The sequence below is a fragment of the Alligator sinensis genome, unplaced genomic scaffold, assembly GCF_000455745.1.
Source record: "Alligator sinensis unplaced genomic scaffold, ASM45574v1 scaffold455_1, whole genome shotgun sequence".
Taxonomy (NCBI): domain Eukaryota; kingdom Metazoa; phylum Chordata; order Crocodylia; family Alligatoridae; genus Alligator; species Alligator sinensis.
Window position 1 is genome coordinate 392536 of NW_005842142.1, and position 16743 is coordinate 409278.

General features: G+C 42.4%; 1 protein-coding gene across 24 annotated transcripts in view; it reads left to right on the forward strand.

Moving 5' to 3' along the window:
* KIAA1217 (KIAA1217 ortholog) overlaps window positions 1–16743 on the forward strand; it is a 403141-nt gene that overhangs the window by 364321 nt on the left and 22077 nt on the right. For 16 of the 24 annotated variants that reach the window (XM_025206131.1, XM_006025350.3, XM_025206134.1 and 13 more), the window contains 5 exons: window positions 2088–2283; window positions 5986–6140; window positions 6786–6932; window positions 10646–10759; window positions 14578–16269. In XM_025206131.1, coding sequence (XP_025061916.1) covers window positions 2088–2283; window positions 5986–6140; window positions 6786–6932; window positions 10646–10759; window positions 14578–16269 — 2304 coding nt within the window. The remainder of the gene's footprint in view (window positions 1–2087; window positions 2284–5985; window positions 6141–6785; window positions 6933–10645; window positions 10760–14577; window positions 16270–16743) is intronic. The other 8 variants (XR_003094442.1, XR_003094441.1, XR_003094440.1 and 5 more) reach the window with 4 other exon arrangements.

Below are 16743 nucleotides of genomic sequence, written 5' to 3' on the forward strand. Positions count from 1 at the left end.
GGCTGCCAAGTTGGCAAACTAGTGCAAGACTTAGGTTCTGTATATAAGTGTGATTTCTGCCTCCCGCCCCTCCCCCCAGTCATCTTATGCTCTTGGTGTATAGTGTAACTTTTAAATCTGAAACCTTTTATGGTTTGGGGAAAGGGAGGCTGTTTTGAAAGTACCCACTGAAAACTGAGAAAAGGAAAAGTCTGTCCTTTATCTGTCACCATATTGGGCATCAAAGAAAGCTGGAGTATTTTGTTGCAGTAATGTAACAATACATCATGTTCAATGCTACATGAACACGCAGTTGGTGGCTGATGGGAAGAACAGGCACAGTATGTATATAAAGCTTCCTTCTGGCTTGTGGAGGTTTGGGTACAGAAGGCATTATGGGTATTTGGATGACCCTTAATTCTGTGTTTTCCATTTTGGTTTATGGGAAAACTGCAACATATAGTTATGGCTCCTACTGCTAAATAATGAATAATATTCAGAACCTAACTCCAAGTCAATGTCTCCTCCATCTCCTCCGTACTGCTGTATGGAATTACAGCAGATACTTAACAGAAACTGTGCCACCCCCCACATGTGCAGATGCAGGCGCAATTGGATCTCATTGCGTGATCCACACAATTGTGCCTCCTGCCATGCCACACATGCATGGTAGGAGACATGATTGTGAAACTGTGCATTACATCCCATCGTACTTTACCGCCACTGCAGGTAGAGCCCAATCCTGGCTTCCCCTGTACTAGAAGAAACAAGCTCCAATAGCTGGGAGCCTGCTTAGTTGAGGGGCTTCCAGCCATGGGGGCATCCCACACACCCCTAGGCTGAAGGACTGCAGCAGTCACAATCTCCCACCCTTGAGGATTGAGGTAGCTGTGATCCCTAAGGCTCAGGGGTTTCATGCACCCCCGAGCCCTAGGGATCATGGCAGCCACAATCTCCAGGGCCCAGGAGTTTTTCCGCTGGGCATGGTGCAACCCTGTGGCTGAGAGCCCTGTCACCTGTTGGGGATCCCAGCCACAGGGGAGACCCTACTATAATATAGCTCAATAGTTCCCAGCTATAAAGTTATTAAAAATTTTTGAGGTCTAACTTTATAGCTGGTTGGAGCTTTTAATAGTGCAGTAGTTAATTTGCATGTGTAGCTGGTCTTAAGGTAATTGCACAATTAACCAGTTAATTGCACAATACCTGTAACATGTAGAGGGGCCTACGATGCAACTTTTCACTCCAGTGAGCAAAGTACTTGCAGCCTCCAAAACAAAGCAGATTAATTAAAAAAAAAAAAAAAAAAAAAAGATATAATGGACAAAGTAAGTGTACAACAATCCTGATGTCAGAACATTTTATTCAATGAAAAAAAAATCTTTACATATCAAGATCTGTGGCTACATCTACACAAGACACTTACTGCACAGTAGCTCGTTAGTACTGTGCAGTAGTATTGCTGGGCACAAACTGTGACATGACACTACTCCACAGTAGTATTGAGCTACTGTGCAGTAGTAACGAGCTACTGTGCAGTAAGCGTCACCACGCAACTGTGCCGGGACATTACTGCACAGTTACTGCACAGTCATGTAGTACTTCGTTATGCAAGTACCAAATGTCTGCACAGTAACAACTGCACAGTCAGCATCTTGTGGAGATGCAGCCAGTGAGTACTTCTCATTGGCAGTCATTCCTACCAAGCTGTACCCAAAATGGCTGCACCAACAAATGCTTGTACTTACAATAATTCCAGAAGAAACTATAGGAAAATTGAAGCTTTCCTGGCATTTTATGCTGGTGTTTCACTTGTTCTGCAATTAATGCTCTGTATAGGAAATAATGTTGCTAGCTGAAGTCTGCAGGCCAGGACAGACGGTTGCAGTATGTTTTAAGTGTGTTAAACTGTACGTAGTGAATATTTAGTGTGAAATATTGCCCACTGGGAACTGACCCAAACACAGGAACTCCTCTTCATTACAAATCAGAATTGAGAGCATCTAAATGTTTTTGATTCATACAGTTTGTATGTGGTGTTTTAAAACTAACTGCACAAGCCAGCTAAAATCTAGAATGCAGTGACACATTCTACTGTTTTTCTTCAGAAAGCAGAAAAGAAATGGGAAGAGAAAAGGCAGAACCTTGACCACTACAATGGACAAGAGTTTGAAAAGCTTTTGGAAGAGGCACAGGCCAATATCATGAAATCAATCCCTAAGCTAGAGATGCCTCCACAGTCAACAGTGATGCCGAAAGGAGATGCAGCAGACAAGTTAGAAGTCCCTGATAAGGTTTGCCATGGTAAGCTGATGCAAACTAAAGGTTTGCATATTTGGGAAATGAAAAGAGAAAAGTTGTTTTTTGAATTAAAAAGATAGTGGAGGTATATGCATTTTCTTTACAGCTCCATCATTTTATGTGTTTCTGGCCTTATCTGTGCCACTGTCTATGACAGAAACATAAGCCCTGCTTACACAACAGCAGCAAGTACTGGAAGGCAGTGACTCTTTAGAGAACTGATAGGAATAGTACCAGAATACTGGTATGAGTCAACAATGTGTTCTTGTTGAGTTAAAAAAAAAACCCCAAAAAACTAGGAAAGTTGCCTGCAAATTCACTCTTCCACTTATTTTGCCACTGGTGAGACCTCACCTATGGCATTGTGTCCAGTTATTTAATCTAGAAAAGAGAAGATTGAAGGGCAATTTGATAATCCTCAAATACTTGAACAATGGTTAAAAAGAGGATAATGTTAAACTCCTCTCTGTGGCCTCAGGGAACAGGACAAGAAGTAACAGTTTTAACTTGCTGCAACAAGGGAAATTTAGATTGAATATTAAGAGAAACTAATATGGGTTCTATAGAAGGAGAGCATTAAACTAGATGGATCTAGAGTGATCGATTGCCCTATTAAATAATTAAATATATTAAATAGGAAACATTGCTAACCATTCTGTTCAATAACCATTAATAGATCTTTGAATTTATCCAGTCGTTTTTGAAACCTGGTTATGTTATCTACCTCCACCATCTCCTGTGACAATGAATTTTACAAGTTAACTCACGTTGTATAAAACACACCACATAAAAAGTACGTTCCCTTTTTAGTTTTAAACCTGTCACCTATTCATTTCAGCAGGTATCCCCTTGTTCTAGTGTTCTGGGACTTGGTGAACAACAGTTCCCTGTTGGTCTACAGCCTTCATGATTTTATGGGCCTCTATCATATCCTTCCTCAGCTTTCTCCTTTCCAAGCTGAAGAGTCCTAGCCTTTTTAGGCTCTCCTTAGTTATGGCAACTGCTCCATACTCCTGGTCATTTTGGCAGCCCTTTTCTGTACCTGTTCTAATTCTACTATGTCCATTTTGATATGTGGGGACCAAAGGTGTACATAGTATTTGGGATGTTGACACACCATGGATTTATATAATGTCATGATGATGCTTTCCATTTTGTTTTCAATTCCCTTAAGCATGCCTAATATTTTACTGGCTTTTTTGGTTGCCATTGTACATTGAGCTGACATCTTTAGAAAACTGTCTGCAATGACTCCAGGATATCTTTCCTGAGTCATAACAGACTCAGAACCTAATATTGAGTACATATAGTTGAGGTTATTTTTCCCAAGGTGTATTACCTTGCACTTGTCAACAGTGAAGTTTGTCTGCCATTTTGCCTGCTCAGCTTGGTAATATCTTTCTGAAGCTCCTCTCCATCAGTTTGTGGCTTGACTACCTGGAATAATTTTGTAACATCTGAAAACTTGGAGATTTAATTGTGCACCCCCATTTCTAGATCATTGTTCTTAGATATTTATTGACATGTGGCATAATATTAAAAAAAACGTTTAAACTTTATACAATAATTTTAGAACTTTTGTGCCGTTCAGTAGAATTCCTGACTCCAGCCAGTGTTAGCTTGTGTAATGAAGGGCTCAGCACAGAAAAATGGGAACCAGAGAAAATAAATGGAGCGCTGCGCTGTGACTGTCTGAGGAAGTATGAGGGCCAATAACAGAGTGGAACATTTGATACTCCTGTAGTTAACTAATCCATGTATGGAGTAAGCATTTGCCAGGCATACAGCTAGCAGACTTAGAGAAAGTTGATGCAAGTGTAACGTCTGCCTGCAGTTGTGCACAATGAATCCTATATAACGGTCACATAACTTAAGGGAACAGCAGAGCCTTTCCTTAACTCTTAATTAAACATTTCACAGACTACCCACATCTTCTACAGTTCAAAAAGCAAGTTTCAACATTCTACAGTCCACCCTGGCCTTAGAAAAATGAATGACAGACGGAAAATGGAGCCCCCCTTGACTAATCTTCTTGCCACTGCAATACACAGAATACCTTAGCAACAGATTGCCAGGGCCTCTTGTATGCTTTTCTGGGTCATGCTAGAATGCACTGATCTGGTTTCTCTCTATCCAGAAGCTTTAATAACCTGAAATATTTTTTTCCCCTAAGAAACACAAAAATGAGAATAACTTATCTCGGCAAACTTTGTGTGCACCGTTAGAAAAAGCTGTGTGAAATAGAAAGTTTCAGTGTTTTATTTAATTTTGATAGCAAAGACAGTCAATGAAGACTAAGGTCCAGAACTAAAAAAATCTGTGGGCCTAGAGACAGGCACCTAACTTAGTATTTGTGCAGCTAGTGTCAGGTGCCTAACTTAGTATTTGTACACCTGAAATAAATGGCTTCATTTTTAATATTTCTAGTCAAGCAGCAGCCTACCTTAGCACAGCCAGCCCAAAGTCTAACCAAGGAGCCATATTGATCCAAGCAGTCTGGGTCTGGGCTTGCACTGTCCTCCATGCTTTCTATTTCAAGTGATGGCGGGGATGGGGCTGGTGAGCACCCGCAGAAGCTGCCAGCGGTGGGGGACGGCCCCACTGCCCCCCTTCCAGTCTCCTATGCTGTACTGAGCTTGTTTGCAAACATACAGCTCCAAAAGAGATTCATCTGTGTTGAAACCACAAATAGGGTAATGCTTGCTTCTAGGAAAAGTAGTTCACTGGAAGCTTATAAGGAGGGATATTGGTTCTGTGGGGGAGGGGATCAATTTGTAAGGCAGGGAGGGTCTCCTTAGGAGAGCTGGGGTCCCCTTCAGAGCATTCAGGAACTCCTTCCAAGTGTAATGTCTAGATATGTGAGATATTGGGCTATAGTGTAATGCACTGTGGGCTAGAAACTCTCTTTGGTGGGATAGAGTCAAATTTAGAGTTGGTGCAAGAGCAGCATTGTGTGTTACCCTGAACTGAGTTGTAAGTAAAATAACAATGGCAGCTTGCATTGACAGGCAGACCTGGGTGTCATCCTGACCTGGGTGTCCCCTGCTCTCCTAGTGCTTACAGGTCTCAGTGTGGACAGCAGGTGCCCATTCACCTCCTGGAGAAAAAACTTTCCTATTTCCCTGTGCCTGTCAAAGCATAAAGCAGCAGTAATAGAGGTCTTTGGATTCCTCCCTAGCACAGTCCAGGAAGTGCCTAGAAGATAGAGTTAGGATGATGTAATAACAGTTTAATTACTGCCAGAGCTGCCAGAATAGCAGCAGCCAGGAGTCACAACTCTTGCTGGGATTTGTCGGCAGCCCCATTTTCCAAAGAAGGGAGGAAGGCATACAAGCGTTTACTTGCTTGGATGCACTGGTCGAACTGCACACTTGCAAAGCAAGCCAGCTACAAGTGTGCCTAGCTAAGCACATGAACCAGATGCATGCACTGGAATCAAATCCAAACCTCTTGACTGTAGTGGAGCAAGGATTTCATTGCAAGCTTCCATACACGGTGGCTTGATTTCTCTGTGCTAATGCAGGCTTTCTCAAGGCAGTGGGGTGTTCTGCTCACAGCATGAATCCTAAGTGAGTTCCTGTTTGCACCATTCTTTTATTCTTGATCCCAGAGTGGTTTTCCTTCCTCCCACTGCTGAGTGAGGGTACAAATGCCAGTTTTCTTTCCTCGGGAATGATCATTCCTTGGTGCCTTGTTAATTTGCAGAAGAGGCTCCCAACGCAGAACAAGAAAACGACAAGCTGATGAAGTCTCCCCCTCCACCACCACCACGTCGCAGCTACCTGCTGGGCTCGGGACTGACCACAGCACGATCGGGAGATGTCATCTATGCAGTCAGAAAAGAGGCCCCCATTGTGAAGGTTGGATGAGTCAGGCTCTAGCTAATCAGACTAGTGACTAATGACTGGCACATACAACATTCCCAGATTTTAATTGTTTGTATAAACCACAAAGAAGTGTTGAGACGTGTAGCATGGAGAGGTGACTAAAATAGGTCACCAGAAAACACTGCTGATCAGACAAATCAGGCAATAGAGTGTTCAGTCCTGTTTCCTCCAGTCTTGTGCTACCCTTCTCTCTAACAATGCAGCATGCAACTTACATAAGTGGCTTCTTTTACGAGTGTCATAAGAAGATTAAAAATAAAAAGCCTATCTTTGTCAGATGGGCAAAATCAGCTGAGAGAGGCAGGAGACCTCACCGAGGCAGTTTAGATAATTTTCTCTTTGCTTTTGTAAGCTGTATTCTTCATAACACAATATAAGGGAGGGAGTTGGTAAGGGGAGCCAAGCCCTTTCTCTTGCATACAGGTTATACCACATCAGGATTATATTTACACAGGGAGGCAGTATTTGAGTTCATAAAATAGCCTGCTTCTGAGACAGCCCATTAAAAAACCAGGGATTTTTCAAGACAGGAAGTTGCACTGTTATTGAATGTCATGTTTGTGTTGCACTTGGATGGTCCCAATGCACTTTTTCTTTATGGGCTTTGTCCTCTTCCAGGAATGCACTGAAGATGCTGGGCAAACAGCACAGTCCAGAGTATCTAAGGAAGATCAGGCATCATCCCGGGCACCAGGGCCTGCCACAGCATCTGTCACAAAGGATGAGGAGGAAGAGGAAGGAGACAAAATAATGGCTGAATTACAGGTATGCACTTGCAGGTGATTGTACCCACGTGATAGTGCTTGCTGGTCTAGACCTTGCCTCCACTCTAGTTCGGATCACAAAGAACAGGAGCACATTGGTTTGTCCATTTCCCCAGTTTGCCTATATCGATATTCTACAAGACCAACCTATTCTACTCAAGGGGCCTGGGTCTAGGAGGACCCTGTGGGATGTTACAGATGGGCACTAGCACTGCTGGTTGGAGGATATTCTGTGACACAAAGGTGGATGGGATTGCTTGGATGGACTCACTAAATGAGCCTGGCATTGACCTGAGGTTGTTACTTAAGACTTGGATATGCAAACTGCTAAAAACCATAGTTAAGTTGGTGGGAGCTGAGCAGCTTCGGTTTGTCTACTTTAACACCTAACCCTACAGCCAGATTCGTATTTACATTTGCCAGTACATTTCAGGATTGACAGTGTCCCATAATATAATACATTCTTCTAGCAGGAGCCTAGAAGAAGAGCTATGCACTAGGTGGCCTTTTATTTTATAATACCTGCAACTATTTTAGACGATTGACAATGGCATTGTAGCAAAAACCAGCCTTCAGCATCGTCAGGGAATGTACAGTAAGGCCCAGAAACATGCAGAGGACAGGGTAGTCCTATGAGGCAACCCCAATTTTTTGATAAGCCAAGCGAATTCAAACCATAATGCATTTCACACCTATTACATGCCTACAAAATGAGGAAACTGTAGCCTGGAAAACATTAACTTTAAAAAGGGAGTTAGGGGTCATAGTGGGCAAGAGACTCCACATGACCTCCCAGCACAATAGTGAGTGATAGTAAGCAGAGAATTTCATTTCTGTCTGTGACATCAGAGAGTCCACCACTGCACATGTGTTGGGTGTCCATGTCTTAAAAATAATATTGAAAAACTGGAGAGGGTGCAGAAAAGAGCCACAAAAATGATTCAAGGGTTAGAATAACATAGAGTCTGAATGGACATAAGGTGTTTAATTTGTCAAAGAAGATTGAGAGATGACATTATTATAGTGTGGAGGTAGCTGTACAAGGAGGAAATACTAGATATTAAAGGGTCTTTAATTTATCAGAGAAAGATGTAAGAATAAACCAAGGCTGGAAGGTGAAGCCAGATACATTCTCATTAGAAATCAAGCACTATATCTATCTATCTATCTATCTATCTATCTATCTATCTCTATATATATGTATATAGATATAGATATATATATATAGATATATCTATATCTATATATATATTACAGTAAGGCTTAATAACTGTTGGAATAAATTGCCAGGGGAAGTGGTGGATTTTCTGTCTCAATGTCTAAGATCAAGGCAACATCAAGGATGCCTTTCTGGAAGATATGCTTTAGCTAAATCCAAGACTTGTCACAAAAACTGGCCTAGGTCTTACAGCCTGTTGGTGAGCTTGGTTAACATACACTAGTCCTCTAAAGCCAGCGGTAATCAAGGGAATGCCAAAATATCAAGGGAGTGAGGTGGGTGGCCTTATGTTCAGTGCCCTTTGACTCTCCAGCCCATATGCTTAGGTACCATTTACCACTGGGTCATCTGGGGATAGCCTTCAGGGCAAGTCTGGAGTAAAGTCTTGTATTCATAGAGCCACAGCAGCTCATGGCAACCTCAGTTGCTGCTACCATATCCTCACTGGTGACTGGTGAAACTTAATGACCCATGTCATATAAGATATTAGCCAAGATGATCCAAGTAGGTACTTCTGGTGATGCATTCTGTGAATCTGAAAGGGGAGTCTATAAGTAGAACTTAATGAAAAACTTCAGCAGAAACTTCCAGTGCTGATTTTTATAATGAGTTGCCTGTGTTTATTTACATATTGGAAAGGCATTAATGAGCAAGGGAAGGAGGAGTGTTCTACTCAGGGAAGTGCCTGATTTTAGCCAATAATTAGTGCTATAAATTGCACAGTAGTGACAAGAATGAATTACATAGTTACTCTGATGCTTGCTGTAACAATATCACTTGCTCACCTACAATGGTGCAATTCACTTCCACTGCCACTGTCTCCATGGCAGGCAGCTTTCCTCTGCTGCTGATTTACCTCACTGACAGTGGAGCTGGCCTCCCTTAGGAAATGCTTCCAGTGTCACCTCCAGAGATCGCAGTTGGCACTGTGCACCTGCACTGTCCTTGTGCTAGTGACTTTTTGCCCCTCCTCTCTTTCTGAACTAAGAATGAGTGGGAAATCCAGGCTGGACACCCAGGGGGAATGTAGATAAACCACCTGCTCAGCAAAGTGAAGGGCACGAGAGTCCATATTTTAGGATGTGGTAGGAGCCCCAACTCACCAGGATTTTTCCTGCAGAGTGCACCAGAATTTGAAAGGGGAGGAGCCTGTGCACTCTTGCTATTTGGACTCACCTACTTACAGAGAGAGAAAATATGAACTGTGCAGGCTTCAAAGAATCTGCACACCTCAGCACTTAGCATCCTGCAGCGTGGTTGCTGCAGTGTGGTTGGTGCCATCCTGAGGAAGCCACAATGTAGGCTGATAGAAACAGGTTGCAGAGATGGAGAGAGAGGGACACGGGTGGGCACCATGGTACAAGACTAGGTTTTAGAGTAAAGACTGCAAGATTTGAGGAAACAGGGGAAGAGGGGGAAAGCAATGAGGATAGACACAAATGGGATAATAGCATAAGGACCTGATGCTAAAACTGCCTGAGGGCAGCATCACTGTCATTTGCATGTACCAGATGTGTATTTTGGTGATGGCCTCTGCTGCTAAAACAGCTCCATGAATAAAAGGCTGTCTCCCTTTGAGATGCTATTAAGGGCTAGTAACAGCTGCTAGTTATAACCTGTATGGGGTCTGGCTGGTATTGGGTCAGGAGTTAAATGGGCGAGTGGTAGGAGAGAGAATTTTTTATACTCCTGTCCCCTTCCCCTTTATTTACTGATATCCAAATCCTGCTAAAGTGCTGCTTTACCCTTGCTGCAAGGTACAACAGATCATTTGCAGAGCAGCTGATCCTCTCAGCAGCCTCTCTAGTAAATTGGTTTCTCAGATTAGGTACAAGGGAAATGGCCATGTTAGCCCTGTATAGTTAGTTAGTAAAGCAGAATTAACACAACACCAGAAAGAGAGCTCATCAATACACTGTTTGGGCTTACCATATCAAAGGTCTTGCTCTTTCACTGTCTTGCATTGGGGCTTTTTACAGGAAATGCCTGTTTAGGATCAAAGCTACAAGCTAGGGCTCTATGAAATTAAGTTATTTATTAGTCAGGATGGTCATGTGATGTGATTAAAACCTGGGTGTGGGGTCTGGCTTTTGTCTCCAACTACGCCACACTCTTCCTGTCCACCTGGGGCAACTTGTATCACCTCTGCATGCCTCTGTTTCCCCATCCATACAGTGAGAAACAGGATATTCCTCTCACAGAGACACCAGGAGGTTTCAGTTGGTGTTTGCAAAGCATTCTGGGCTAGCAGAGAGAAGGTCCTGCACAATCTGAAAATATCATTTCACCCAAAAATTCACAACAGAAGCACAACTGAATTAAATCAATTTTCCCTCCTTGGCCTGGTAACCCAACATCTCAGAAGGTTTGACAGGACTGGGCAGCAGCATGCCCAAATTTCAAATGAATGTCCTATTTGTAATAGAATTTATTTGGTAGGGTCTGTGCCAATGCAATCAGGTCTCCTGATAATCTGCAGTGTTTTAATTCCCTAGGCTTTCCAGAAGTGCTCTATTATGGATGTAAACTGTCATGCTGAACAGTCCAGAAATGATACACATGTTAAAGACATAAGGCCTGGATCTTTAATGCATCACAAGGAAAAGAAGGTAACAAGTGGCACTTATAAACATGCCACCCATTCTTGCCATAACCTTCTTTCCTTGCTTTAAAACTAATCTTGTGTCTTCTTAGTCCTTCATGCCCTCTCCTCTCTCCTAGTGGTTTCTTTGCGTTTATCCCAGTCTGGATCAAAAACCAGTCAGATGGGGTATTATGTTAGTGCATGTGCCTAACATGATGTCCATTCTTCATTAACATTAATGTGAGAATTTCACAAAAGTTTAAAATGCCATGAAATTTAAGGTTAAAGGAGACATGCAATCTATTTTTTCTCCTGTGAGGCCTGCTGCTTCCCTGAAAGAGTTCCAACGCCCCTCCCAGTGCTACTGTAGCCTTACGTTGAGAGTCTTCTTGCCTAGGTTCTGTACTTCTCCAGTTGAGGAGAATCGCAATGGACTTATTTTAGATTACACAGCTACTCAGCAGTTGGTTGTTTTGAAAGCACCTAACCCAGCTGCCCAAGTGGTTTGGGCACATGCTGTTTAGCAACGAGGAGGACCCACAGAAGCTCTAAATGTCAGGCTGTGAAGGCCCAATTTTGCCTTCAGAACAACTTCTGAAACCCCTTCTCAAAGTTAGGTCCCAAGTTTTAAACCTGCAGCACAGTTTTATATCACAGTACATGGATCAAATGAGATGGGTAGTATCTAGCAGCAACACTGAGGTCTGGCAGCTTTCCACCTTGTCTATGGTGTTTTCCTTTGAGTGGGCAACTTTTTAAATTCCTAGAACTTTTTAATTAAATTTCATTGGGAAGAAATCTTGTTGAAATTATTTTGACATTGAAAATACAAAAGCGGAATCAGCCACGGAGTTAATGTAGCAATTTGGGTATTTTAGATTTAAATCCTATACATGTAGCGTGTCCTTGCAAAGCCATATGGCACACTGTAGGGGACTGTGTTGGGACAAGGTGCTGAAGAAGCATCTTCATATTAATGATGAGGGCACCTTCTGGCTACAGAACTAGGTCATCTTCTAACTCTAAGCCCTTTGTCAGTTCTTTTAAAAACCAAAGCAGCAACATTGTGTTGTAGCTTGAAGTACAAAAAGGTTTTTAAAATAATTAATATATTGCTATTTGTATCCTGAAGGATAGTATGAATGCTACTAGGAACAGATTTAGACAATTGTATTTGCACCAGATTTTGTGTATTCTATACAACATTATGAAAACATGTTTCCCTCCCCCCCAGAAAAAGTCCAACAAGTTAAACCTGTTCGTTGTAGTAATAACAACACGACACCACAGGAGTCAGGCAATGAAAGCTTGCATTTTTACAGTGTCTTTTAACCCAATGGACTGTAATATTCTGACACCAACTGATATACAAAATGTACAAGTATCATTTAATTTCACTCAAAAGTGCAGCCATTTCTAAGGCATCAGAGCTATTGGATGATGTCTAGAAATACTGCACCAAAGCTTGGAGCAGGAAGTGTGAAATGCTAAACAGTAATGGAAAACACAAGGAAATGGAGGTAGGTGAAATGTAGTAATTTGTTTGTATTGCAGGTATGGGCCCAGGGTTACCAAAATGTCACTGAATAGATCAGGCCTCAATTTTGAGAGCTGCAGAGAACCCTTGACTATAATTAGAGGGAACCAAAGACATTGGTTTCTGAACCCAGGGCCTAATTCAACAGGGTATTTCTGATATGAGTATTTTTGATGCACAAACCACAATGTGAAATATAGTTTCATAGTTACAGGGTCGGAAGGGACCTAATAGATCTTCTAGCCCAACCCCCCGCCAGGGCGGGAGAGCAACCCAAAAAAAAAAAAAAAACACCCTAAAAACAAAAACGGGACTCAAATGAGTCCAGCCAGGTAAGTATCCAGCCTCTTCTTAAAGATCCCCAGGGTAGGGGCCAGCACCACCTCCCTTGGAAGTTGGTTCCAGCTCCTAGCCGCCCTAACTGTGAAGTAGTTTTTTCGGATGTCCAATCTGTACCTCCTCTCCATCAACTTGTGCCCATTACTCCTTGTTATGCCAGCGGGGGCTAGGGGAAACAGCGTCTCCCCCAAACCCTTCTGGTTCCCCCTAGTGAGTTTATAGACGGTCACCAGGTCCCCCCCTCAGCCTTCTCTTGTGGAGGCTGAATAGGTTCAGGTCCCGCAGTCTCTCACTGTAGGGTCTGCCCTGTTGTCCCCGGATCATGCGGGTGGCCCTCCTCTGGACCCTCTCCATGTTGTCCACATCCAATATGGACAGGGTCAATCTGAATTTGGACACGCCTTGCTTGGTTTGCCTGACAATTCGTCCCTATTCACGTTTCGGGTCCAATGTATCTGTAATGCAGTTGCACAGTCCTTGTTAGTGCTAACGAAACTATGTACATAGTTAAATCATTAAGTCACAGACCAAGCAATTACTGTCTGGCTTTCTTCCTCCTGTCATTTTGAGTGTGAGCTTCACAGTAATATTGAGACTTCTGCGTTGAAAGAACAGGTGCCATTTGAAATAACATAAATTATTTTAGTTCCTGTATCATCACTGCAATTCATCTTCTCTTTCAGAGACTGAATTACATGAGTGATGCCCTGCAGCTTGGATGCAGATGTTGTTGCTAGTATTGTTCTTATACTGTATTTGAACAATTGTATTGTATGTGAACAATTTTTTTGTTGACATTGTGATCATCAGCAGATCTCAGATTTTTTGACTCACTTACTACAGTCAAAATTGGTGCAGGGCACAATTCCATCTCCCAAAGCATTTATTAAGTAGTATTTGTAGAATTGGTCTCCTGAATCAGTCACTTTACACCACAACAGGAACCACAAGTAACAACACAGACTAATTCTGGAGTTTTAAGTTGAAGGGCAGGCCTTCTTGTCACTCTCCTGAGAATAGAAATACCTGCACTTAAAAAAAACCCCAACCAAGCTCTTTTTCCTTTTCCTGATGCTTTCTGTTCTGAAATAGTCTGCCAGGGACCTCACTTGAGAGCCTGCATAGATATGAGCAAACAGGTCAGTTTAAAAATTGTTTTATAGGTTGTGCTTCCAGGAGCAGTTATTTCATAAGACCCTGAGTCAGCAGATTAAATTGCTATAAGTCTATTAAAATATTCATTTAAAGAAGTGAGTACATGTTCTGGTTTTCTCCATTCATTTTGTTTTAAGGAGCATTTTCAGTTTTTAGTAATCGCTTGTAGAATGATTTAAGAATGCACAGACTGTAGTGACATGACCTCTGTGCCTCAGATGTGATGGTCTGCCCCTGATAAAGACCATTAAAGGCAGCAGAATGTAATTTGTTGAAAAAGAGCTGTTTACTTCTCAGGACTTGCCAAAGTTTTGTGGTAATATCAGAAAAAGAAGTTTAACAGGGACAGTCCCTGTGTGTTAACAGGCTACAGCTGTCAGATTCTGTTACTTTGACTTAGTTAAACACTGCATCCATTTTCAAGCTTCAGGTCTTATGCAAACTATACTCTGGATTTCAAAAATTCCTTAAAGGGTCAAGGGGCTGCAGTATTGGAGACGGGATTCCTGGTGGGTTTCTGCCCTCTCTGGAGAATTTATAAAGAGAGCGGTCTTAGATTAGAATCTCTGCCAGCCACCTGCTTAGCATGGGACAGTAATACCTCATACACTGTCCTACCACAATTTGGGATTTCCTTGTGAAGAAGTACAGAAATCAGATGGCGGCTATGGACATGGCTCTGCAGCAGTTCCCAGAGCGGTGCATTCACAAAGTCTACGCTTCACCTGCGGAGGTGGTGATTAACTAGGGGGAAAAAAAGCTTTACAAATAACAGCCCATATTAACTAAGTAATCCAAACTTTCCCCCTTAGGTGTATGGGGATACAGCAGGATCTCCAAAGGATAGTGACCATCCTAAGGAGAAGAGGGAAGGGAAAACTGAAGAAGAGATGGGGTCTCATGCTTCCAGCTTAGCTGACACTAGAGTTAGCTTTTCAGTGAATGAAAATTCTACATTCAGCAAGGGTTGGTCTGCAGACAAAGACTCTTCCAAGAACAACTTGAGTAGTGTCAGCACAAGTCTCACCAGTATCAGCCTGCCAAACGATGACCGAAGTAAAGAAATGCAAGATGTCTTAGAAGGGTGTTATCCAGCCATTGAAAATGGAAAACAAAAGCTGAGCTATGGAATATTGAGAGACGTTGGGCCCAGCATGCCCCAAAATGAACCAGTAGAAAGTACAGGCAAACGTATCCCTGTTGGCAACGTCTTGCCTCTTAAGAGGCAAACAGAATTACAAACTCAAGATGCATCCACACCTAAGTCACCACAGGAGCAAGAGGTTCCTACAGTTGACTACAGTCAGGTTGTTCTCAGGCCTAAAATATCAAGAAATGCTAATGTAAACTATATTGAGGAGACAGATTCTCTAACTAGCTCTCCAAGTGAAGAAAACCCACCAACAGAGAATATTGCTTTTATGATTACCAAAACGGCTGTTCAGGTTCTGTCAAGTGGAGAAGTTCACGATATAGTAAGCAGAAAGGGAGGAGATATACAAACAGTTAACATTGATGGTGGAAAGGACAAGACATCACAGCAAGGTCTGCCAGAGATTACAGAGAATGAAGAACCAGTAGTTTGTCTGGATAAAAAACCAGTCATCATCATTTTTGATGAACCCATGGATATCAGATCAGCTTATAAGAGACTTTCAACCATATTTGAGGAATGTGATGAGGAATTAGAGAAAATGATGACAGAGGAGAAAATAGAAGAGGAAGAGGAGGATGAGGAGGGAGAAAATGAGATGTCAGTGATGCAGAATAAAGAATTACAAACAGTTACTGATGGGAAAGCATCTGCATATTATTCAAGAAGTCAGAGACGTGAGCAACAATATAAATTTCCACTTCCGTCTGATTCTAGCTTCAACGAAGTCACAATTCCTGAGGAGAAGGAAATCACAAAGAGCAAGTTTAACAAATTTAACCAAATGTATGGTCTGGATTCAGAAGTGAAGTTGGATTCTCCTGACCAGTTTGGAAGCAGGCAGGATGCTAAGAAAAAGTTTAAATTTAAGTTCCCTAAAAAGCAACTGGCTGCCCTAACTCAAGCAATACGTACAGGAACCAAAACAGGAAAGAAGACCCTGCAGGTCGTGGTTTATGAAGAGGAAGAGGAAGATGGGACTCTAAAGCAACATAAGGAAGCTAAAAGATTTGAAATTACAAGATCTCAGCCTGAGGACAATGACACAAATGCTTCTGGGAACCAAGAACTCGCTCTTGAGACTACAGCACAGACTTCCAGGACTGATGAAATTCGAAAGAATACATACAGGACACTAGACAGCCTTGAGCAGACAATTAAACAACTGGAGAATACCATCAGTGAGATGAGTCCAAAGTCTGTCCCTGAAAGCGCACACAGCGTTGAGGGAACCACTGTCCCATGTTCTTCCCATATAGCACAAGAAATTCTGCCCAGAGAACCCGTAGTTTTGGATGACAGTCATGCGGGGGTAGAGCCCCCCTCATCAATCCCTTCAGCTTCACGTAAGGTACCTTAGTCTGAGAACTCCAGACTCCAGCTGCTTTCTAAAATTTGCAATAATCACCATGAAGCAAGACGGGGTCTTATGATTTGTTTGCTTCCTTTCAGGTGGCTTGTCTGGTTTCCCCACTAGGTGTCTAACAGCTAATTGATTGTTGTTTTTACCTTTCTGCTGATTGGTGACGGGCAATGCAGGGAAGGCGGGTCAATAATCTGCTGTGTGAAATGACAAATGACATTGACATTGAATTCAGTGTGATCAGTAGTTGAACAGTTTTCTCCATTTGATTCTTGACATTAACACCAGTGGTGTGGCTTGTGAGGCGAACATGATGCTTTCCCTGCATGTAGTTCTATGGCTTCTCACACATGGCTTCTTTGCGCATGGGGTGCAATTGCAACCCCCCACTTTTTTTTAAAGGCATTGCTATTTATTGCTGTATTTTCATTGTCTTCCTCCTGCCCCTCCAATCCTTTCACA